This window comes from Perissodus microlepis, chromosome 15, assembly GCF_051167445.1.
Source record: "Perissodus microlepis isolate ML-2025 ecotype Zambia chromosome 15, ASM5116744v1, whole genome shotgun sequence".
Taxonomy (NCBI): domain Eukaryota; kingdom Metazoa; phylum Chordata; class Actinopteri; order Cichliformes; family Cichlidae; genus Perissodus; species Perissodus microlepis.
This window is the reverse complement of record NC_140475.1, coordinates 18,255,311-18,280,247: the sequence shown is the minus strand read 5'-3', so window position 1 is coordinate 18,280,247 and position 24,937 is coordinate 18,255,311. Positions and strand designations below refer to the sequence as shown.

The 24,937-nt window shown below is 45.4% G+C and overlaps 1 protein-coding gene and 1 long non-coding RNA gene across 2 annotated transcripts; both read right to left on the bottom strand.

Annotated features, from left to right (window-relative positions):
- LOC146372035 (zinc finger MYM-type protein 1-like) lies at positions 1 to 1,942 on the bottom strand. The gene is given in 4 exon segments (XM_084953388.1): positions 1 to 12; positions 461 to 1,023; positions 1,026 to 1,400; positions 1,930 to 1,942. Coding segments are annotated over 4 exon segments (963 nt in total).
- A 14,568-nt stretch (positions 1,943 to 16,510) lies between these two features.
- LOC146372034 (uncharacterized) lies at positions 16,511 to 19,467 on the bottom strand. Its single transcript, XR_014802780.1, has 2 exons — positions 18,909 to 19,467; positions 16,511 to 17,031 (listed from the first exon to the last, which is right to left on the bottom strand). It is a non-coding gene; the product is annotated as an uncharacterized LOC146372034 (long non-coding RNA).
- Positions 19,468 to 24,937: the final 5,470 nt, after the last annotated feature.

Genomic DNA, 24,937 nt, shown 5'->3' with positions numbered 1-24,937 from the left:
CTACAGCCTTTGCTAGATCAAGAGATGGAGACTGAAGTACATCAGAAAGCAACTTAATTTCCCCTAGAATTTTTCTAAATGTGGATAAATTGCCAATAAATGTGAGGTCAATTTGTGCCAACAGACCCCGTGCCTCCACTGATCTGTCACCGCTGTTCTCTAAATCTATCTCATGTAGCACTCTTAATATAGCTGGTAATCTGTCCATTACAGTTTTGCATGCACTGTAACGACATGCCCACCTGGTATCACTGAGTCTCTGAAGCTCTCTAGGAGCCTCTGGATACATGTCTTTTTGAACTGTGATCCATTTTTGGTGAACATATGAACCTGACATGTAGACATACAATTTCTGCAACAATGAAAAAAAGCAGTGTGCTTCAGGGACTGCTTTCACTGCATCAACGATAACAAGGTTAAGGCAATGTGCATTGCAATGTACATAAAATGCATGTTTTGCCTCTGTTTTGATCCTGGTTGCAACACCCCTGCATTTCCCTGCCATTACTGACGCCCCATCATATCCTTGGCCTACAAGATTGGATCTATATTCAAGGCCATACCTTTCCAGACACTGTATGATATTTTGAGTGAGCCCTGCCGCATCTAGCTGACTTGCTCTCTGGAACTCTAAAAAACTCTCTTGAACAGCCCCATTGTAGTAATACCTTAGTACTAATGACAGTTGATCTGTTTTCTTTAGGTCTTTTGTTTCATCTGCAATCACAGAGAAGTACTCACTCTCCTTTACTTCTCTGATAATGTCTTCACGTACCATCTCTGACAGACATTCGATTACTTCATTCTGAATGGTGTTACTGGTATATTTTGCATTTCCTGCAGCTTTCATTTTTTTTGCAATCAGTGGATTATGCTTAGAAATAAGTTCCATTATCTCTAAAAAGTTCCCTTTGTTTTGTGATGTATCTGTCTCAAGATGCCCCCTTTGGGAGAGGTTTTGCATAGCTGTAAGGAGAAGTACTTCAGCAACAGTTTTGATATATATGCGATTTTCCTCTACTTTTTTTTATATGCCTTGTCCAAAGCATCACGCACAGATGAATCTGTCAAAATGTTTTTCTTATGTTCACTCCAAGCATACATGGCATTCGTATGACCTTCAGATTTCTCATGCCCCTTAAAACCTCCATCTTTATACATTGCCTTCTTCCAGTTTGAGTACCCTTCATGTGATGTAAAAGGAGTTTCAGAAGCATTTGGAAGGGAAAAGTGTCTACATGCAAAACAATAGACAGAGTCCCGACTTTGAGAATATTCCAGCCATTTGTGTTGTGAATACCATGTCTTGCTGAAGGCCCTCCTCTTTTCACCATGTACTTTTCGAGGAAATATCTTCAAGTGTGGCTGTCTAGGTCCCTCCGCTGGATTTTGAGATATATCTAAGTATGGGAGGATTCAATTTAAAAATCAATGAAGAATTGTTTTTAATCTAGAACAACATCTCTTGCAAAAGTGACAGTATCAATATTATAAAATATTTAATGCACAATTAAAGGCTTTCAATATTAATCTATAAAGTAAGATTGGAGGCTAAATACCATGTGGATGGCCCGGTGTCGTACATGATGTTGAAGGAGAAGATGTTTCAAAAGGCACCACATCCTGGTTTTCTTGTGGATCATGAACAGCTGAAGTAGTGCCTGGGATAATATAAAAATATTACATTTCATTAAATAAAAAAAAAACATGTTATTTAAAGCAGGATTTTGTTTTAATTTCCAATTATGTACCACAATACATATATTCACTTATTTAATTATTTATTCCCAAACATTAGGATTTGTCCCCTATGGATCGGTTGAGCACTTGACAATATAAACATCCCTTCCTTGCATTTTCCTTATTCATTCTCACATACCTTCATTTGTAGAAATCACAGGTGACAATGATGACTGCTGCTCAGTCTACCTTTCCCTGACATTGCTCTCTGCTTCTGGCGTTATTTTAGCCTTCTTAAGGAAGAAATTCTCAATATTTTGAGATCTTTTCATTCTCCACTCCTATTCTTCTATCTATACTGGTTGGCCCTGAAGTAATAAAGCAAAAACTTATGTCACAAACAACAACTTTCCTGATGTATGACCTTGACTGGAAGTCAGGGATGTCAAATTCTTGCCCTTATGGACCCCTATCATGCATGTTTTAGATGTTACCTATACCAACATAGCTAATTCAAATCAAATAATCCCCAAACACCTAGTTGTGCACAAGTCTGTAAATGATTCTTTAAATCAGCTGTGTTGAAGTATGGAAACATCTGAAACCAGGAGGACCAGAACTGCACATCCCTGCATTGAACATGGCACAAACTTTGGTAATATTGATGTATAAAGAACAACACTGGCTGATGATGAAGTACAGTCAGCTGGCATGGCGACACTGCCAGTATTAACCTGCAACCAAATCTGCAGCTCCACACAGCAATGTTACGACTTGGATTATATATTATAACTCATAACTCTTATGCTAGCTCCCCCCAGTAGCCTACTGAAATATTCGGCGGTTGCAATAATTCTTTAAGTGTTATTTTTTCCTTGGTATTCTAATTTCACCGAAGTTTACTAAACTCAACAAACTTAATATTACTTACCAGGACATTTATTCTCTCATCATTTTCTTTCGCCGGAAAATAGTTTCCTTTCAGTCGATTCACTCGGTACAACACATAAGTATGGGATATCACGCCCTCGCGTGTCCTGGCTGAAGAAACCTTTAATCACGCCTTTAAGGCAGATGACGTGTGATGACACGCGCACGGCCCCACCTGCACATATAGCCGCTGTCATCACAGTCATCCCTCAGTTCTTACGCTCTTCACCTCGCTGAGAACACCTCTGCTGAGTTGGGCTAGCTAGCTGCTGCTAGTTAGCTCCGTTGTCTGCCGACTTGAACTTAGCTTAACGGCCCCTGTTGGTGTTAGCCTCCACCGCGCAGTTGGTGTGTAGGCTGCCCGCGGAGCGCTAATTTCAAGTTTTCCCGTGCAGCGTTTTGCTTTGTGTTTTGGAATGTACTCCAAACCGAAGCGAGCAAAGCAGAAATCTTCTGTTCGCCCCTGTCCTCAGGGATGCGGTTTCTCTTTGCACGACAGCGACCAGCACGATGCGTTGACGGAGCCCGAAGCCTGTGCATTTTGTCGCCAGCTCCGGCGCTTGACCCTGGAAAGACGGGTGACGTTTGTGGAAAAAGTGCTGGGACGCTCGGCTGTCGCACGGCATGACCCTCTCCTTTCCGAGTCTGGAGCCCCGGCTTCGTCCGAGTCCGAAGACGAGGATTTTCCGGTCGATGTCCCCGCAATTAGCTGGGCTGACCACATGGAATATGTTGACGGGTTAGCCGATGACGAGCCGGAACCATGCAGGAGCGCTGACGGGCTTCAGCCTGGGTTGAAGCCCGCCAGCGCTCCCCAGGACGATGATGACGTGCTGGACATCGGCCTGGACATCCATGGTTTGTCGGAGGATGAGCAGGAGAGCTCATTGTCGGCCCAATGTACCGCCGCTGCTGCGCCGGTCGGCCACGGTGACACCTCTCTTTTCTCCCTGTTTCGCCGTGCTGCTGAGAAGCTGCAGGTGGACTGGCCCTCTCCTCCGCCAGCTCAGAAGCCGTGGCGGTTCGCGGGGTTTTTCCTCCCACCGGAGCCTGCAACGGCCAAAAACTGCCCTCCCATGTTCCCAGACTTTCTCTGCGAGCTAACAGCATCATGGGACAAACTTCTGTCTACCCGCGTCACTGTGCCCGGCTATGGACAGTACATGGAATTGGACGGCGCCGAGGGGGCTGGCTTAGCTAACCCACCCCCTATGGAGCAGTCTCTGGCTGCTTATCTGGCCCCGTCCCATAACCATGGTGTCGGCGGCCCCGCAACTCTGCCGTCCAAGCACTGCAGATTCTCTGCTTCGCAGCTGGAGAAGATTTATCGGGCTCAGGCCGGCACTGCTCGCGCCATGAGCTCCGTCACCATGCTCCAGACGTACCAGGCAATGTGCCTGGCGGAGCTCGGATCGCTGGTTCCTGATGACAGCCCGCTGTCGCACCAGTGTCTGCGGCTGGGTTATTCGGACATTCACTTGAAGCCATTCAGGCTAGATTCGATCTGAGGAAGAAGCAGACGGAAGCTGTTGAGCTAGTTAATAGGTATGCCCTCATTGTCATCTGTTGTGATTTTATTTTGAAAGGATGCTTCCTGTTATGCTGCAGAGTGCATGCGAGAGTTCAATAAACAAAGTCACCTTTCGGTGTGATGTTCCGGTGAAAGCCGATGCCCCACGTGTGATTATTCCTCCGTCTAGACAATAAGTATCTTCAATATTCATGCAGATTCTGCTGGAAGACCCGTCTCTGCTAACAGGTTATGGGCCCAGGAAAACATTGAAGCTACGCCAGGGGAAAGTTTACCACCAGAAAAGTCGCAAAGTACAGCGTGTTCGGTGAGGACTAGCATGCTAAGTTAGCACCATGAGTAAGCGTGCTGGTGAACCCAGTGGCCGATGGGCAAGGTTGGTTTTTGACGGAGACGAGAAGAATTATGAACTGTGGGAGACAAAATTTTTGGGACATCTTAGATTACAAGGTCTAAAAGACACAATATTGAAAAGTGATGAGGACGACGAAGATAAGAATGCCCAGGCCTATGCAGAGTTAATACAGTTCCTGGATGGTAAGAGTATCGCTCGTGATGAGAGAAGCTGCCGATGATGGACGCAAGGCACTGAAAATTTTAAGAGACTATTATGCGGGAAAAGGTAAACCAAGAATTATCAGCCTTTATACTGAACTGACTTCTCTGAAGAAAGCAAGCAGTGAGAGCGTCACGGAGTACATCATATGCGCAGAGACATTTATTACAGCCCTGAGGAATGCTGGAGAGACACTTAGTGATGGTCTGCTTGTAGCGATGGTGTTAAAAGGTTTACCAGAAGCATTTAAACCTTTTTCTGTTCACATTACGCAAAGTGAATCAGAAATCAAGTTTGCGGAATTTAAAACAAAACTCCGCAGCTATGAGGACACTGAGAAAATGCGCTTAGTGGAACAAGAGGATAACATCATGAAGGCGAGAATGCAACCCAGCGCGAGACCCGCAGCAGCTGCTAATGACCACAGGAGAGACATGTCAGACATAGTCTGTTTTAAGTGTGGCCAGCGGGGACACAAGGCCAGAGCATGCCGCTACAAACAGTGGTGCGGTCACTGTAGAAGCAACACCCATCGAGAGTCGACTTGCAGGAGACGACAACGGAATGATGAAGCGCGCACAGCCTCGGAGGAGGGCGGCAACGCAGAGAGCGACGACACCTATGTCTTCCGGATGAGCGATGACTACGAGAAACCTCAACAGCGACAGGACATCAGGACCAAAGGCCTGATGGTGGATACTGGTGCAACATCACACATCCTGAATGATAAAACAGCATTCAAGAAATTTAATGACGACTTCCAGCCGGGAACACATTGTGTGGAATTAGCTGATGGCACCAGGTGTAAAGGAGTGGCTGAAGGCAGAGGAGATGCAGAGGTGTGCTTGATTGACAGCCGAGGGAGACAGTGTAAAACAACACTGAAAGACGCTCTACAGGGAGTGCAGAATTATTAGGCAAATGAGTATTTTGTCCACATCATCCTCTTCATGCATGTTGTCTTACTCCAAGCTGTATAGGCTCGAAAGCCTACTACCAATTAAGCATATTAGGTGATGTGCATCTCTGTAATGAGAAGGGGTGTGGTCTAATGACATCAACACCCTATATCAGGTGTGCATAATTATTAGGCAACTTCCTTTCCTTTGGCAAAATGGGTCAAAAGAAGGACTTGACAGGCACAGAAAAGTCAAAAATAGTGAGATATCTTGCAGAGGGATGCAGCAGTCTCAAAATTGCAAAGCTTCTGAAGCGTGATCATCGAACAATCAAGCGTTTCATTCAAAATAGTCAACAGGGTCGCAAGAAGCGTGTGGAAAAACCAAGGCGCAAAATAACTGCCCATGAACTGAGAAAAGTAAAGCGTGCAGCTGCCAAGATGCCACTTGCCACCAGTTTGGCCATATTTCAGAGCTGCAACATCACTGGAGTGCCCAAAAGCACAAGGTGTGCAATACTCAGAGACATGGCCAAGGTAAGAAAGGCTGAAAGACGACCACCACTGAACAAGACACACAAGCTGAAACGTCAAGACTGGGCCAAGAAATATCTCAAGACTGATTTTTCTAAGGTTTTATGGACTGATGAAATGAGAGTGAGTCTTGATGGGCCAGATGGATGGGCCCGTGGCTGGATTGGTAAAGGGCAGAGAGCTCCAGTCCGACTCAGACGCCAGCAAGGTGGAGGTGGAGTACTGGTTTGGGCTGGTATCATCAAAGATGAGCTTGTGGGGCCTTTTCGGGTTGAGGATGGAGTCAAGCTCAACTCCCAGTCCTACTGCCAGTTTCTGGAAGACACCTTCTTCAAGCAGTGGTACAGGAAGAAGTCTGCATCCTTCAAGAAAAACATGATTTTCATGCAGGACAATGCTCCATCACACGCGTCCAAGTACTCCACAGCGTGGCTGGCAAGAAAGGGTATAAAAGAAGAAAAACTAATGACATGGCCACCTTGTTCACCTGATCTGAACCCCATTGAGAACCTGTGGTCCATCATCAAATGTGAGATTTACAAGGAGGGAAAACAGTACACCTCTCTGAACAGTGTCTGGGAGGCTGTGGTTGCTGCTGCACGCAATGTTGATGGTGAACAGATCAAAACACTGACAGAATCCATGGATGGCAGGCTTTTGAGTGTCCTTGCAAAGAAAGGTGGCTATATTGGTCGCTGATTTGTTTTTGTTTTGTTTTTGAATGTCAGAAATGTATATTTGTGAATGTGGAGATGTTGGAGATTGGTTTCACTGGTAAAAATAAATAATTGAAATGGGTATATATTTGTTTTTTGTTAAGTTGCCTAATAATTATGCACAGTAATAGTCACCTGCACACACAGATATCCCCCTAAAATAGCTAAAACTAAAAACAAACTAAAAACTACTTCCAAAAACATTCAGCTTTGATATTAATGAGTTTTTTGGGTTCATTGAGAACATGGTTGTTGTTCAATAATAAAATTATTCCTCAAAAATACAACTTGCCTAATAATTCTGCACTCCCTGTATACATTCCCTCATTTCCACAGAATATCTTCTCTGTGAGAGCAGCCACCGCGAATGGAGCTACTATCATCTTTAAGAATGGAGAGAACGTCCTTCAACACAGAGACGGTACAAAGTTCTACATCCATGAGCACAACAGACTTTATTACCTTGAAACTGTAAGTGAGTATGATGATAAGTGTAATAATTGTTTTGATGTGCAGACATGGCACGAAATTTTGGGACATTGCAATCATAGTGACATTCTGAAGTTACAAAATGTGGTTGAAGGTATGAAAATCAAGGGGAAAACAGACAACCAAAGTTTGAACTGTGAGGTGTGTATCCAGGGAAAATTTGTCCAGACTAGGAATAGAAACCCTGACAGAAGAGCCGAGAAATCTCTCGAGCTGGTACATACGGATCTAGCAGGGCCGATAGATCCAGAATCACGAGATGGACACAGATATGCATTATTGTTTACCGATGACTTTTCCGGTGCAGTATTTGTATATTTTCTCAAAAACAAAAGTGAAACGATGCAAGCAACTGAAATCTTTTTGGCCGATACAGCCCCACACGGGAAGGTAAAGTGTATCAGGTCAGACAACGGCACAGAGTTCATGGCAAAGAGTTCATGGCAAAGAGTTACCAGGCATTGTTAAACAAACATGGAATAAGACATGAAACTTCAGCCCCATATTCCCCTCACCAGCATGGTACAGCAGAACGTGGCTGGAGAACACTTTTTGATATGGGAAGGTGCATGCTTATTGAGAGTGCCGTACCAAAGGAATTATGGACGTATGCAGTTCAAACAGCGGCTATTGTGAGAAACAGGTGCTTTAACAACCGGACAGGACAGACACCTTACTTCTTGCTGACTGGGCGGAAGCCCAATCTATCCAGAATGCGAAAGTTTGGGTGTGAGTGTTATGCTTACAAGCAAGACAAGGGTAAGCTGGATTCTAGGTGTACAAAAGGGATTTTTGTAGGCTACGACAAAAACAGTCCAGCATACAAGGTTTATTTCCCAGACAGCGCAAAAGTGCAAAAGTTTAGGCTGGTTAAGTTTGTAACCAAACACAATGAGGAAAAGCAAACACAAACTGATACGACATCTGAGGATGAGGACATACAGGTGAGGGAGAGACCAAACATCAACAGGGAAAGCCCCAGTACCAGTTCACAGGAACCAGGTACTGACAACCAACCAGAAGTGAACAGTCAGATGCCACTGAGTGATGAGACTGAAAACTCCAGAAGGTATCCTTCTGGAACAAGAAAGAAACCAGATTATCTAAATGAATATGAGTCAGGAGAAGACATTGATGATCAAGTGTTGACTAACATAGACTACTGTTACAGACTGATAAGTAACTCACCCGTGACATTCAGTGAAGCTGTAAAGTCACCCAACTCTAAAGAGTGGAAAGCAGCTATGGATGAGGAAATGCAATCCTTAAAAGAGAACAACACCTTTACCCTAACAATCTTACCTGAGGGAAAGAAAGCAGTGGGGGGTAGATGGGTATATGTGAAGAAAAACAGTGGTGATGGATCAGAAAAATATAAAGCACGGTACGTAGCTAAAGGTTACAACCAGTGTTTTGGGATAGACTATGATGAAACTTTTTCTCCGACTGCTAACCTGACAAGCATAAGAGTATTGATGCAGTGTGCAATACAAGAAAACCTGATTTTGCATCAGATGGATGTAAAAACTGCATACTTGCATGCACCAATAGATTTTGAAGTTTATGTTGAGCAGCCAGAAGGCTATGAAGTAAAAGGAAAAACAGATGAGAAACTGGTCTACAAGCTGGAAAAGTCACTTTATGGGCTTAAACAGTCAGGCCGAAACTGGAACAGGACATTACATGACTATTTGATAGAGAACGGTTTCATGCAGAGTCCTGTAGATCATTGTGTTTACACAAGGAAAACAGGAAAAGACAAAGTGATCATGATCATATGGGTTGATGATATTATTATTGCAGCCAGTGATGAAAGGGTTTTGAAAACTGTGAAGGGAATGCTAACTGCAAGGTTCAAAATGAAAGATATGGGGAAACTCAAACATTTTCTTGGTATTGATTTTGAGCAAACCAAAGATTGTGTAAAAATGTCACAAGAGAGATATGTAGAAAACATACTGGAAAGATTTCAAATGCAAGACTGTAAACCAAGGTCAACTCCTTGTGAACAAAAGTTGAACTACAATGATGATGCTGAGAAAATGAACAATGTCAGAATGTACAGAGAGGCAGTAGGTAGCCTTATTTACTTGACCTCTTGCACACGACCAGATTTGAGTTTTGTTGTAAGTAAGCTGTCACAGCACTTCAAAGAACCAGCTGTGGAACATTGGACTACTGTGAAACATGTTCTAAGGTATTTGAAACAATCAAAAGACAAGACATTGTGCTACAGGAAAAGTGACAAAGATTTGAGAGTACAAGGTCACAGTGACTCAGACTGGGCTGCAGATGTGACTGACAGGAGGAGTACTACAGGTTACTGCGTAAGCCTGAATGAAGAAGGTACTTTGGTGTCATGGCGAACAAAGAAGCAGCCAACTGTTGCCTTGTCAACTTGTGAAGCAGAGTACATAGCTTTGGCAGCAACAACACAAGAATGTTTGTACTTGACACGACTGTTGCAAAACATGTATGAGCATCAAAAGGGACCACCAAAGATTTTTGAGGACAATCAAGGGACTATTGCATTGGCAAAGAATCCTGTTAACAGACAGAGGTGTAAGCATATCGATATCAAGTATCATTTTGTGAGATCAACAGTTAATGCTGGAAATTTGATATTGGAATATTGTTCGACAGGTCTGATGGTGGCCGATGTTATGACAAAGCCAGCAACAAAGGGGAAGTTATTGAAGTTTGAGAAATATATGTTTGGAGTGTAAAGAAATAGTAAAGAAAAACTGTTTCTTTTGGAATGCATGTAAAGCTGACAACGTGAGTGCAAGTGGGGGTGTTGAGCTAGTTAATAGGTATGCCCTCATTGTCATCTGTTGTGATTTTATTTTGAAAGGATGCTTCCTGTTATGCTGCAGAGTGCATGCGAGAGTTCAATAAACAAAGTCACCTTTCGGTGTGATGTTCCGGTGAAAGCCGATGCCCCACGTGTGATTATTCCTCCGTCTAGACAATAAGTATCTTCAATATTCATGCAGATTCTGCTGGAAGACCCGTCTCTGCTAACAGAAGCTCTGCGCGACATCATCCCCAGACGTCAGCCCAAGCCCAAGCCCGCAGCTAGCTCTCACAGGCCCGCAGCTCCTCTGCCGACTGGCAAGAGACCGGCGCCCACTGCTGAAGTGGGTGTGCGCCAGCGAGAGCACATCCTCCGGCCCGAGCTCCACGCCAGTCGGCCTGGAGCAAAGGCCCACCCTCGGGCCCCCGGCGGGACCCGACGCCCAGGAGGAAGAAGCCTCAGCCCTCTTAGCTGTGGTTTCGAGTGGAGAGGGGGTCCAGCAGCAGGGAGACGCTGTTTTTACCCCTCTGTTGCCGCACAAGAGGTGCCGCTTAAGTTCTGTTCAGGTTGTCAGCCCCAGAAGGCGCTGCACTTTCCTAACACTGTCTCCCAAGCACAAAACCCCTGCACACAAAATGCCTCAGGTAACTCCCTGTTCAGGTGTGTTAAATGTTCAGGTGACCACATTGAGCGTTCCCGCTGTTTTTCATCGTTGTGCCTCCAACAAAATGTATAAATGTACATGTTTCCATGTTACAATCAATAAAGAGTGTTGTTTATTCTCAAACAATCAAATGCTCAGCCTGCAGGCAGAATGAGCCAGGTCAGGCAGGTGATGCAGTCCCCTGCAGACACACTGGGGGGCGACAACGCCCCGTCGACGGTGCTGCAGGTCAGCCGGCTGGCTGCTCACTTCCCTCAGTGGCGCGCTTGCACCCCCTCTCCGTGGGTGCTGCGAACCGTTGCCATGGGTTACCGGTTGCAGTTCCGGGTCAAGCCGCCTCGTTTCCAAAGTAAACACGACTGTCAACACCGAGGCGGCCATGATACTCAGAGAGGAAATAAAGGCGCTATTGCAGAAAAAAGCAATACGAGTGGTCCCCGCTTCGGAGACAGACAAAGGTTGGTACAGCCGTTATTTTGTTGTTCCGAAAAAAGGGGGAGGGCTTCGTCCCATCCTCGACCTGCGAGTCTTGAACACGTATCTACGAATGTACAGGTTCAAGATGCTAACACTCAGACAGCTCTTGAATGCGGTCGGCCCGGGAGATTGGTTTGCAACAATCGATCTAACAGATGCTTATTTTCATGTGGTTATACACCCGAAACACAGGCAGTTTCTGAGGTTTGCATTCGAGGGCGTAGCCTACGAATACCTAGTGCTGCCGTTCGGGCTGTCGCTCGCTCCTCGCACCTTTACGAAATGTGCCGAGGCAGCGCTAGCGCCCCTCAGAGAGAGAGGAATCCGCATCTTAGCCTACCTAGACGACTGGGCTCTCGTAGCTTGCTCCAGAGAGCAGGTGGAGACACAGCTGTCGCTGGTTCTGTCACACATTCAGACACTGGGGTTCTCTGTGAACTTTCAAAAGAGCTCGCTAATCCCGAGTCAGCAGATTACTTTTCTCGGTTTGGAAATATGCTCGCTTTCCAGCCGCGCACAGAGTGGCCGCGTTTCATCGCTGCCTCGCTCAGTTTCAGTTGGGACGCAGACTGCGTTTCCAGACGATATTAAGCTTGTTGGGCATGATGGCATCTATGATCGCCGTAGTGCCACTTGGACTGTTAAAAATGAGAGCGTTTCAACGCTGGACTCTCTCTCTCACCGTTTGTGTGCACCGCGTCACCTCCGGAGGAGGCTGCCGGTAACCGCGTCTTGCATGCTAGCTCTCAGTCCTTGGAGGGAGCCCGGGCTGCTCCTGTCTCGCTCTCTGCTGTTATGGTGCAGTGTTCATTTTCTGTCTCTAAGAGCCACCATTGTCCCGGGCCACCTGAACCTGGGGCCGGACCTTCTCTCCAGAGGGGATCCTCTGGTGAGAGAATGGAGGTTACACCCTTTAATAGTGGCTCAGATTTGGGACCTATTTGGCAAGGCGCAAATAGATCTTTTTGCTTCCAGGGTAAATACTTACTGCCACCTGTTCTTCTCCATAATCGACCACGATGCACCCTTGGGCTTGGACGCGCTAGCGCACCAATGGCCAGACGTGCTCCTGTATGCATTTCCCCCAGTGGAAATGATATCTCCAGTTCTAGAGAGAGTGCGTCGGCATTCCCCCTCTCTCTGATTCTAGTGGCCCCTTGGTGGCCCACAAGGTCGTGGTATGCAGAGATAAACAGCCTGCTAGCAGCAAGTCCTTGGCAGCTTCCTCTCCGCAGGGATCTCCTCTCTCAGGCGGGAGGAGAAGTGTTTCATCCGCGCCCAGATCTGTGGCGCCTTCATGCTTACCTGCTGAGAGGTTAAACTTGATTGCTAAGGGTTTGCCACCTAGTGTGATAGCGACAATTCAGAGCGCTAAGGCCTCATCTACTAGAGGCTTGTACGCTTACAAATGGCGAGCCTTCGAGCAATGGTGCCAGGACCGCCACACTCTCCCATTTCAGTGCTCTATTGTGGATGTTTTGACATTCCTGCAGGAGCTGCTGGATAAGGGCCTTTCATTTTCGACAATAAAGGTTTATTTAGCAGCTATATCTGCTTGTCATATTGGCTTTGACGGGGTGACACTAGGTGCACATCCCCTCGCCATACGTTTTCTGAAAGGAGTTCGCCGGCTGAGGCCCGTGCTTAAGTCCAGTGTCCCTACTTGGGACTTGTCTTTGGTGTTGGAGGCCCTTTGTAGCCCCCCGTTTGAACCCATTGAGTCTGTGGATATGACATTTCTTTCATATAAGACTGCATTACTTCTCACTTTGGCTTCGGCAAAGCGAGTGGGTGACCTTCATGCGCTCTCTGTGCATCCCTCCTGCACACAGTTCTCTTCTGATGGCCACAAGGTCGTATTGCGTCCAAATGCTGCCTATTTTCCCAAGATCATGCCTGCATCTTCTAGCTCAATGGAGTTTGAGTTGCTGAGCCTTTGCTCCCCTCCTTTTGCATCTGAGGAGCAGAGGAGGATGCATTCTCTTTGTCCAGTGCGTGTGCTACGCACCTACATTGAGCGCACTCAGAATGTGCGTTTATGTGACCAGCTGTTTGTCTGCTTCGCTAATCCGAATAGAGGTAGAGCTCTGTCCAAACGGAGGCTGTCCCACTGGATTATAGAAGCTATCTCACTGGCATATGGCACCGGTGGTCTTGCTTTGCCCCACGGGGTGAGAGCTCATTCCACCAGGGGGATGGCAACCTCATGGGCTCTTTTTAAAGGGGTGCCTGTAGCTGATATTTGTGCGGCAGCTAGTTGGGCATCAACGCACACTTTTGTGCGGTTTTATCGGTTGGACGTTACAGCCCCTTCGGTGGCTCATGCTGTCCTTTCTGCTGGGTCTACCACTCACTAAGGATGTGGTGGTCCGATTCCGGTTCGGTGGCTGCTCTGTGGGGCGTGTATATATGTCCCATACTTATGTGTTGTACCGAGTGAATCGACTGAAAGGGAACGAATAGTTATGTCTATAACTTCTGTTCCCTGAAGGAGAGGAACGAGGTACAACACAAGGTGGCCCCACTGAGCAGTTTGGCTCGGTGAAGAGCGGCTATCGAACTGAGGGATGACTGTGATGACAGCGGCTATATGTGCAGGTGGGGCCGTGCGCGTGTCATCACACGTCATCTGCCTTAAAGGCGTGATTAAAGGTTTCTTCAGCCAGGACACGCGAGGGCGTGATATCCCATACTTATGTGTTGTACCTCGTTCCTCTCCTTCAGGGAACAGAAGTTATAGACATAACTATTCGCTTTCTGTGGTGCCGTCTTTCTCCTTCCTTTGCCGATGCTGCATTCAGTTACACTCGGATATCTGAGCTTCACTACGAAAACGTAATCGTACATTTGATATTTAATTGAATTTTATTGTTTTAGCTTCGGGGTGGCACCTGGGGTGGCCAGTCTGGTTGGGGGGGTGGCCTGTGCCCCCCCAGGCCACCCCGCTGGACACGCCATTGCATCAGTGATATTCAAATTTGGGAGCTCTTGAAGGCAGCGAGTGCAAACACGGAGCTCGGATAGGGCTTTGGAGCGTGATGTCACGGGGGTGGGCGTGGAAAGGATTTTGGCCCGATCCGCCATTTTGGGGGTCTAAGTGAAAAAGGAGCGAAAGCATAGCCATGGTTCGTTCTTGCTGTGTGGTCCGCTGCAATGTTCGATCGCACGACCGGCAAGAGAATAAGCTTGAAAATAGTTTGTCTTTTCATTCTTTCCCAACCTGGAAGCAACATGAGGCGGCTCGTGTATCGATTTTACCAATGGAAGGCGTCTAGCCTGGATAGCAGCTGTGAGTAGTGATGGGCAGATGAAGCTTCATGAAGCACTGAAGCTTTTCATCCAATTGGTTCACCCCAGTGCAAAGCTTCTTGAAGCTTCATTTGCTCTAGTAGGACATCTACTGGACGTAAAAATATTAGTTGGCATGAATTTGAAGAGTGTGGCCTTTTGCACACAGCCTGTAAATGTCAACAACTAAAGGAGTGTGTAAAACATGTATATTGTAGTGATGCAGTATACTGTGTATATTTATACTGGCAGTATGGAAAATGATTATTTGGAAATGCTTAAAATGGAAATGATCATTTACTGTGAGGTGAGGTGTAGTTGGGGTGTGGACAGTGGTTGTGCTTTTGTAACATTGAGGTATGGACAGCTACAGGCTTTGAGCCTCAGTCCTGCCCATATTTTATTCTGTAAAAACTAAATTTTCACTGCTTTTATGACCTTTTTAGTGGGGAGAACATAGCTAGGATTTAATGATTTAACCAATCTTTTAAATCCTTTATCCTCCACAATGCTAAATGGCTGGGAGTCCTCAATCACCATGCTAACCAGGTCTTCATCTATTTGAGATTGTTCTCCTGAGGAAAGACAATAGAGACAAAGCACAAATATAAATATCACACACGTAACTTATTACCGTTGTATAATATTGTTATATCATTTAGTAACATTACTGCATGCTATATTATCATGACATTTGATGGCTCACCTGGTCTTGCTCCACAATCGGTGTTCCCCTTATTCTCATGCAAAGCTCTGTAATGCCTAAGCATGGATGATGTGTTGTTGTTATATCCCAGCTCCCTGGCACATACCAAACACTTCACCTTGTACAAAAGTACAGACAGCTTAACATAAATTGTATTGCACCATCAGTATTATGAAAATACATCTTCTGTAGAAATTTACATACCTTGTTGGGAGGAATAAGATCAAAATGTTCCCACACAGGGGAGGACATCCTCCTCTTCTTAGCTGGCTCCATTCTCTCCTGACTTTCTCTCCTCACTCTCATAAACCTCCAAACTCTCTCCAAACTCTCACTAACCGCAACTCTCCATCAAACACCTACATTTTGAATGAAGTCTGAGGGGTTTATATCGCTGTCATAGCTCGCGGCAAAGTTCGAACCACTTCATGAACCAGTCACGTGGTACAGCCGGGCAGCGAGGCTTCGGACGTCATCATTTTCAGTTCCTCCCATAAATGAAGCAGGCCTCGATACGCGCATCGCGGAAACGCCCCCTCAATTACTCGACACAAGCTTCGAAGCCTCGATACAGAACGTCACATCACTAGCTGTGAGACGAGCTGATATCCAGTTCTCTTCCATCTCCAAATATCTGTTGGTGCTCCAGACATTTTCATTCCGGTAAGTTCTAAATATGTTCATATCACTCTTTATAGCCTATTGGTTTTATTTTCGATGCACTCTGAGGTCATAGCAAATTAGAACAAACATCCTACTGAGTGATTTTGCAGAACTACCTTCTATTTATAGAGTTGCTAATTATTTGGCATTATTGCAGCAAACCAGCCAATGAAATGGATGAAACATCGTGACTGGGTTCCAGTGCTACACAAGGGACCTGCTTCAAACATACCACCATGCCAATCAGATTACTTCTTCCATGTGAGGGTGAAGAGGTGACCCTTCAGGATAATATGGTGAAGGTTTGCTGCGTTTAGTGAACAGTGTGGTAGTAAAACCAGGGAAAAATGAAACCTGCTCCTGTTAAATATTCTTAAGTCTTTTGCTGTATAAATAGCGGTATTTTTTCAAACGATACAGTAAATAAAGTATTGTTAGTAGTGGGTGATATCATGTAAACACTGTCATGATTTTGTGTAAACATTTTGTCATTTGTAAACTATAAATGACATGGATTCTACATTGTAACTGATGTGATGTTCTATAAGGTGGTTTTAATAAAAAAAAAAAAGAGGCAAAAATTAGTTTGTTTCTTTATTCAATTTTTGGACAGTGGGACTCAGTCAGTACATATTCAGTAAATGCAAATTATTTACACGGCAGTGCACTACAGGCATAAATCTAGACCCCTAGATAAAACATTATGGCATTATAGCAGTGACAACTCCTCCACAGTAGCAGGTGGGATTTTTCTTTTTTGAGGACGGCTCCTTTTACCTTTCAATATGGATGGTCTGTTTATGTTTTGATTGAGAGCCTTTTTTTGGGCAGCTGAAGAGGAGAAGTCTATCTTATGGCCAACCACTGACTGTATCTTGGTCATATTACCCAGCAAAACCTAGTATGCAGGTTCATCTGTAACAGTCCTTGTGCCACAGATCAACACTGTTGCTTCTACATTAAACAGAAGAGCAGTGACGTGGGTGCAGGTCTCCGCGACTCCGGCCTTACAGGTGCAGTGGGCGGCTTCAACCTTCCCTGTGATGCTCACAGTGACCCATGGCTGCAATGCTGGTTCATTCAGTCTTTGAGAGTGCAGGACCTGAAACACACACAAAGTTCCTTTAAAGACAAGAACTATGAGCCAAGGCCGACACAAATGTGTTTTATCTACTTTATCATAAATATAACAAAGTGTTTAGAAAGTTAGCACATACATGTAATTTTTCATTTTTTTATGTGTCCATCTATAGAACGCTGCATGTTATAGTGTAAATCTGCCTGTTCTCTGTCAGAAACCTGCCTGCAGAAAATGAACCTAAAGTATGTAATGCAAGGATGTCATCACTTTAGAGATGGAGAAAGTGAACTGAAAATGATGACGTCCGAAGCCTCGCTGCCCGGCTGTACCACGTGACTGGTTCATGAAGTGGTTCGAACTTTGTTGCGAGCTATGACAGCGATATAAACCCCTCAGACTTCATTCAAAAATGTGAGTGTTTGATGGAGAGTTGCGGTTAGTGAGAGTTTGGAGAGAGTTTGGAGGTTTATGAGAGTGAGGAGAGAAAGTCAGGAGAGAATGGAGCCAGCTAAGAAGAGGAGGATGTCCTCCCCTGTGTGGGAACATTTTGATCTTATTCCTCCCAACAAGGTATGTAAATTTCTACAGAAGATGTATTTTCATAATACTGATGGTGCAATACAATTTATGTTAAGCTGTCTGTACTTTTGTACAAGGTGAAGTGTTTGGTATGTGCCAGGGAGCTGGGATATAACAACAACACCTCATCCATGCTTAGGCACTACAGAGCTTTGCATGAGAATAAGGGGAACACCGATTGTGGAGCAAGACCAGGTGAGCCATCAAATGCAATGATAATATAGCATGCAGTAATGTTACTAAATGATATAACAATATTATACAACTGTTATAAGTTACGTGTGTGATATTTATGTTTGTGCTTTGTCTTTATTGTCTTTCCTCAGGAGAACAATCTCAAATAGATGAAGACCTGGTTAGCATGGTGATTGAGGACTCCCAGCCATTTAGCATTGTGGAGGATAAAGGATTTAAAAGATTGGTTAGATCATTAAATCCTAGCTATGTTCTCCCCACTAAAAAGGTCATAAAAGCAGTGAAAATTTAGTTTTTACAGAATAAAATGTGAACAGGCAGGACTGAGGCTCAAAGCCTCAGTGTGTAGCTGTCCATACCTCAACGTTACAAAAGCACAACTACTGTCCACACCCCAACCACACCTCACCTCACAGTAAATGATCGTTTCCATTTTAAGCATTTCCAAATAATCATTTTCCATACTGCCAGTATAAATATACACAGTATACTGCATCACTACAATATACATGTTTTACACACTCCTTTTGTTGTTGACATTTACAGGCTGTGTGCAAAATGCTACACTCTTCTAATTCATGCCAACTAATATTTTTACGTCCAGTAGATGTCCTACTAGAGCAAATGAAGCTTCAAGAAGCTTTGCACTGGGTTGAACCAATTGGATGAAAAGCTTCAGTGCTTCATGAAGCTTCATCTGCCCATCACCAGTGTTGGGAAGGTTACTTTTAAAATGTATTCCATTACAGAATACAGAATACATGCCCCAAAATGTATTCTGTAACGTATTCCGTTACTTTACTCAATGACAGTAACGTATTCTGAATACTTTGGAATACTTAATATATTATCATGCTTTTTGCAACAACGTGAATGTACTATTGCTGTGTGATTTATTACTATTACTAAAGCTCCGCGACTCCGAACTGTAGTAAAGGGACCTCTGACTAATACGGCGGGGTCCCTGTCGGCTCGTAGCCGAAAAATAGCTTTACTTTGTTGTGTGGGTCAACTTTTCTTGCGAGAGACAGAGAGAGGCGTTGAAAGACTGCTGCAACGGAACTTATTGTTTTCGGAGGAAAACACGAACACAGTGTACAGTCGAGTCTTAATAGCTTACTTACAGCTGGGCTCGTCAGGCTCTCTTCTTGGCTACAGTGGTTATTATTATATTTACATGCTTCCAGCTCCCGTTTTTGCTCGATGACAACTCGTACCTTTCCACTCCCCTTTTTCTCCCTCCTCGCGCTCACAGACCCATAACGTGTATGGCAGTCCATTCTCCCTGCAACACGGATTACACTGCCCATGATGCTACATTCTTTAGAGCTATGCTTGTAGCATTCTGCCTGTTAGCTTAGCACAACAACAACAACAACGAAAAGGCGCTCTCTCACCCAGGAAACACACAGTCGCAGAGAGAGAGAGAGCGTCGCCCTGTAACCATGGCAACCGTAACGCTGCCGCCTGGAACAACAGAATGTAGCTGTCAAACAAAACCCAAACAGTCCTGACCCGCGACAAAATGAAACAGGAAAGTACCGCAGTGTAATCCATTTATTTCAACAAAGTAACTGTATTCTGAATACCACCTTTTTAAACGGTAACTGTAACGGAATACAGTTACTCATATTTTGTATTTTAAATACGTAACGGCGGTACATGTATTCCGTTACTCCCCAACACTGCCCATCACTAACGCGCTGACTCCACAGATAAGGTACGAAATATGTCAGGCTATGTCAATAGCGGTTGGTCTTCAGGGTTTCTACTCCACGGCCGTATTTCATACGGGTCCACATTTCCAATGCACGCTATTTTCTGCAAGTACAGCTGCTTCGCCTCTGAACGAAATCAGTGTCTATACAGTCCATTCTCTTTTGAGCTGCTTTTAAGCATCTTGTAATCGTCGTTCCAACACAGTGTGTTTGTTTTGATTCGTAGACCCCGAAAATGGTGCCGCGCTCCCACAATGCATTGCGGCGTAACGGCAACTCCAAAGCCCTCCCATCAGAACGAAGATTACGTGGCGTCACAAGGCTGAGTGCTTTGAAGTTTGGTCGTGCTTTGAAGTGCGGCCGTTACGTCACACCTATCGAGGGGTTAAATAGAGGGCAAAAGCCGCATTTGTCTCACTTTGCGTTTCGTCCATTTCCATCAGCATCGGCGGAGCCTTAAATGGGCATACACTGTGCGATTTTTTTTCAGTCGCGCGATTCAGCTCCTGCTCAAACTGTACGATTGACTCGCAGAGGTTAGAAGTTCGTAGGTCAAGCAATTGATGATCGGGAGCTGGTCGTGAGGTGTTAATCGCTTCTCGTTACCCCACGTATACTACACGATGCACGACGCACGATGAAGGCCAAAATCGGGCCGATCACCAAAACGGTCGCACGACTGAAAAATCGGCTCAAAATGAGCCAAAAATCGCACAGTGTATGCCCAGCATTATTCCGCTCCTGCTCAAACTGTATGATTGACTTGCAGGGGTTAGAAGTTCGTGGGTCACGATGCAGGGTCTCACACTATACGTCCCGATGCGACCCGAGTACTCACACTATGCCTCAAGGTTATAACACAGAATCTGTCCCTCTCTCTCCCTCTCTGTCTTTCACTCACACAGACACGCACCACCACCATCAACTTTGCTAAATTGCTTATGAAAAATATTGATCAGGCAGCTGTGATTCAGCAGCAATGTCCATCCAAATATTTTCACGGTTGTTGTGGTCGTGATAATTTTGTGAGGCCACATGGAAAAGGCTCAGATGAGCCTGCCAAAGTTTTACAAGTTGTGCTTACTTTGCTTGTGTCCGCTGCACTGCCTTATACTCCGTCTTTTTCACTTTCGTTTCTGTGTTTGCGCAAGCGCAGTGTGAGAGGCTACGGTGACATCCTCACGGCGGCCGACAGGATTTCAAACAGGTCTCACTGTCTTACCACCAAACGATTGATTATCGGGAGCTGGTCGTGAGGTGGAAAAAAGGCTCAGTAATTCTAGTGTTAATCGCTCCTCGTTAACCCATGTATACAGCACGATGCACGACACACGTTGAAGGCGAAACTCAAAACGCTGGCATGACTGAAAAATTGGCTCAAAGTGGGCCAAAAATCGCACGGTGTATGCCCAGCACTGTGGGAAAAAACAAAAAGGAGTTCAGGTCGCTGTACTTTAAGTAGGTTGGAACGCGACAGCATATTTTTTTTTACATTTTCACGAAGCTTCATCTGCCCATCACTAACGCGCTGACTCCGCAGATAAGGTACGAAATATGTCAGGCTACGTCAATAGCGGTTGGTCTTCAGGGTTTCTACTCCACGGCCATATTTCATACGGGTCCACATTTCCAATGCACGCTATTTTCTGCAAGTACAGCTGCTTCGTCTCTGAACGAAATCAGTGTCTATACAGTCCATTCTCTTTTGAGCTGCTTTTAAGCATCTTGTAATCGTCGTTCCAACACAGTGTGTTTGTTTTGATTCGTAGACCCCGAAAATGGTGCCGCGCTCCCACAATGCATTGCGGCGTAACGGCAACTCCAAAGCCCTCCCATCAGAACGAAGATTACGTGGCGTCACAAGGCTGAGTGCTTTGAAGTTTGGTCGTGCTTTGAAGTGCGGCCGTTACGTCACACCTATCGAGGGGTTAAATAGAGGGCAAAAGCCGCATTTGTCTCACTTTGCGTTTCGTCCATTTCCATCAGCATCGGCGGAGCCTTAAATGGGCATACACTGTGCGATTTTTTCAGTCGCGCGATTCAGCTCCTGCTCAAACTGTACGATTGACTCGCAGAGGTTAGAAGTTCGTAGGTCAAGCAATTGATGATCGGGAGCTGGTCGTGAGGTGTTAATCGCTTCTCGTTACTCCACGTATACTACACGATGCACGACGCACGATGAAGGCCAAAATCGGGCCGATCACCAAAACGGTCGCACGACTGAAAAATCGGCTCAAAATGAGCCCAAAAATCGCACAGTGTATGCCCAGCATTATTCCGCTCCTGCTCAAACTGTATGATTGACTTGCAGGGGTTAGAAGTTCGTGGGTCACGATGCAGGGTCTCACACTATACGTCCCGATGCGACCCGAGTACTCACACTATGCCTCAAGGTTATAACACAGAATCTGTCCCTCTCTCTCCCTCTCTGTCTTTCACTCACACAGACACGCACCACCACCATCAACTTTGCTAAATTGCTTATGAAAAATATTGATCAGGCAGCTGTGATTCAGCAGCAATGTCCATCCAAATATTTTCACGGTTGTTGTGGTCGTGATAATTTTGTGAGGCCACATGGAAAAGGCTCAGATGAGCCTGCCAAAGTTTTACAAGTTGTGCTTACTTTGCTTGTGTCCGCTGCACTGCCTTATACTCCGTCTTTTTCACTTTCATTTCTGTGTTTGCGCAAGCGCAGTGTGAGAGGCTACGGTGACATCCTCACGGCGGCCGAAAGGATTTCAAACAGGTCTCACTGTCTTACCACCAAACGATTGATTATCGGGAGCTGGTCGTGAGGTGGAAAAAAAGGCTCAGTGATTCTAGTGTTAATCGCTCCTCGTTAACCCATGTATACAGCACGATGCACGACACACGTTGAAGGCGAAACTCAAAACGCTGGCATGACTGAAAAATTGGCTCAAAGTGGGCCAAAAATCGCACGGTGTATGCCCAGCACTGTGGGAAAAAACAAAAAGGAGTTCAGGTCGCTGTACTTTAAGTAGGTTGGAACGCGACAGCATATTTTTTTTACATTTTCATGAAGCTTCATCACTTAAACTAAAAAAAAACGTGGGACATTCGCAGGGGGTAAAAAAGCTTCTGGGTTGGGAGGTGAAATGTGTTAAAGAAATTTCAAGAATTCATGACGCTTTTTTTCCAATCTCTCTCTTGGATCTCTTCCTGGGCACCTGCACTCTGGTATCCGTCTCACCCGCTTGCAATTATCCATCACAGCCAGCGTGGAAACTTGGAGGTTCCCTCCAGATTTCATGACGCTTTCTTTCATATCTCCTTATGTTTCAGGTCTTGGATCTCTTCCTGAGCTCCTGCACTCTGGTATCCGTCTCACCCGCTTGTAAGTATCCGTCACACCCAACGTGGAAACCTGGAGAATCCCTCCAGATTTCATGACGCTGTCTTTCCAATCTCCTTATCTTTCAGGTCTTGGATCTCTTCCTGAGCTCCTGCACTCTTATATCCATCTCACCCGCTTGCAAGTATTCGTCACAGCCAGCGTGGAAACTTGGAGGTTCCCTCCAGATTTCACAACACTTTTTTTCCAATCTCCTTATGTTTCAGGTCTTGGATCTCTTCCTGAGCTCCTGCACTCTGATATCCATCTCACCCGCTTTTAAGTATTCGTCAAAGCCAGTGAGGAAAGCTGGAGGTTCCCTCCAGATTTCATGACGCTTTCTTTCTGATCTTCTTATGTTTCAGGTCTTGGATCTCTTCCTGAGCTTCTGCACTCTTGAATCCATCTCACACGCTTTCAAGTATCTGTCACAGCCAGCATGGAAACTGGGAGGTTCCCTCCAGATTTCATGACGCTTTCTTTCATATCTCCTTATGTTTCAGGTCTTGGATCTCTTCCTGAGCTTCTGCACTCTTGAATCCATCTCACACGCTTTCAAGTATTCGTCACAGCCAGCGTGGAAACTTGGAGGTTCCCTCCAGATTTCACAACACTTTTTTTCCAATCTCTTTATCTTTCAGGTCTTGGATCTCTTCCTGAGCTTCTACACTCTGATATCCATCTCACCCGCTTTTAAGTATTCGTCAAAGCCAGTGAGGAAAGCTGGAGGTTCCCTCCAGATTTCATGACGCTTTCTTTCTGATCTTCTTATGTTTCAGGTCTTGGATCTCTTCCTGAGCTTCTGCACTCTTGAATACATCTCACACGCTTTCAAGTATCTATCACAGCCAGCATGGAAACTTGGAGGTTCCCTCCAGATTTCATGACGCTGTCTTTCATATCTCCTTATGTTTCAGGTCTTGGATCTCTTCCTGAGCTCCTGCACTCTTATATCCATCTCACCCGCTTGCAAGTATTCGTCACAGCCAGCATGGAAACTTGGAGGTTCCCTCCAGATTTCATGACGCTTTCTTTCATATGTCCTTATGTTTCAGGTCTTGGATCTCTTCCTGAGCTCCTGCACTCTTATATCCATCTCACCCGCTTGCAAGTATTCGTCACAGCCAGCATGGAAACTTGGAGGTTCCCTCCAGATTTCATGACGCTGTCTTTCATATCTCCTTATCTTTCAGGTCTTGGATCTCTTCCTGAGCTCCTGCACTCTTATATCCATCTCACCCGCTTGCAAGTATTCGTCACAGCCAGCGTGGAAACTTGGAGGTTCCCTCCAGATTTCATGACGCTTTCTTTCTGGTCTTCTTATGTTTCAGGTCTTGGATCTCTTCCTGAGCTTCTGCACTCTTGAATCCATCTCACACGCTTTCAAGTATCTATCACACCCAACGTGGAAACCTGGAGGTTCCCTCCAGATTTCATGACGCTGTCTTTCCAATCTCCTTATCTTTCAGGTCTTGGATCTCTTCCTGAGCTCCGTCACTCTTATATCCATCTCACCCGCTTGCAAGTATTCGTCACAGCCAGCGTGGAAACTGGGAGGTTCCCTCCAGATTTCATGACGCTTTCTTTCATATCTCCTTATGTTTCAGGTCTTGGATCTCTTCCTGAGCTTCTGCACTCTTATATCCATCTCACCCGCTTGCAAGTATTCGTCACAGCCAGCGTGGAAACTGGGAGGTTCCCTCCAGATTTCATGACGCTTTCTTTCATATTTCCTTATGTTTCAGGTCTTAGATCTCTTCCTGAGCTTCTGCATTCTTGAATCCATCTCACACGCTTTCAAGTATCTATCACAGCCAGCATGGAAACTTGGAGGTTCCCTCCAGATTTCATGACGCTTTCTTTCTGATCTTCTTATGTTTCAGGTCTTGGATCTCTTCCTGAGCTTCTGCACTCTGGTATCCGTCTCACCCGCTTTTAAGTATCCGTCACACCCAACATGGAAACCTGGAGAATCCCTCCAGATTTCATGACGCTGTCTTTCCAATCTCCTTATCTTTCAGGTCTTGGATCTCTTCCTGAGCTCCTGCACTCTTATATCCATCTCTACCGCTTTCAAGTA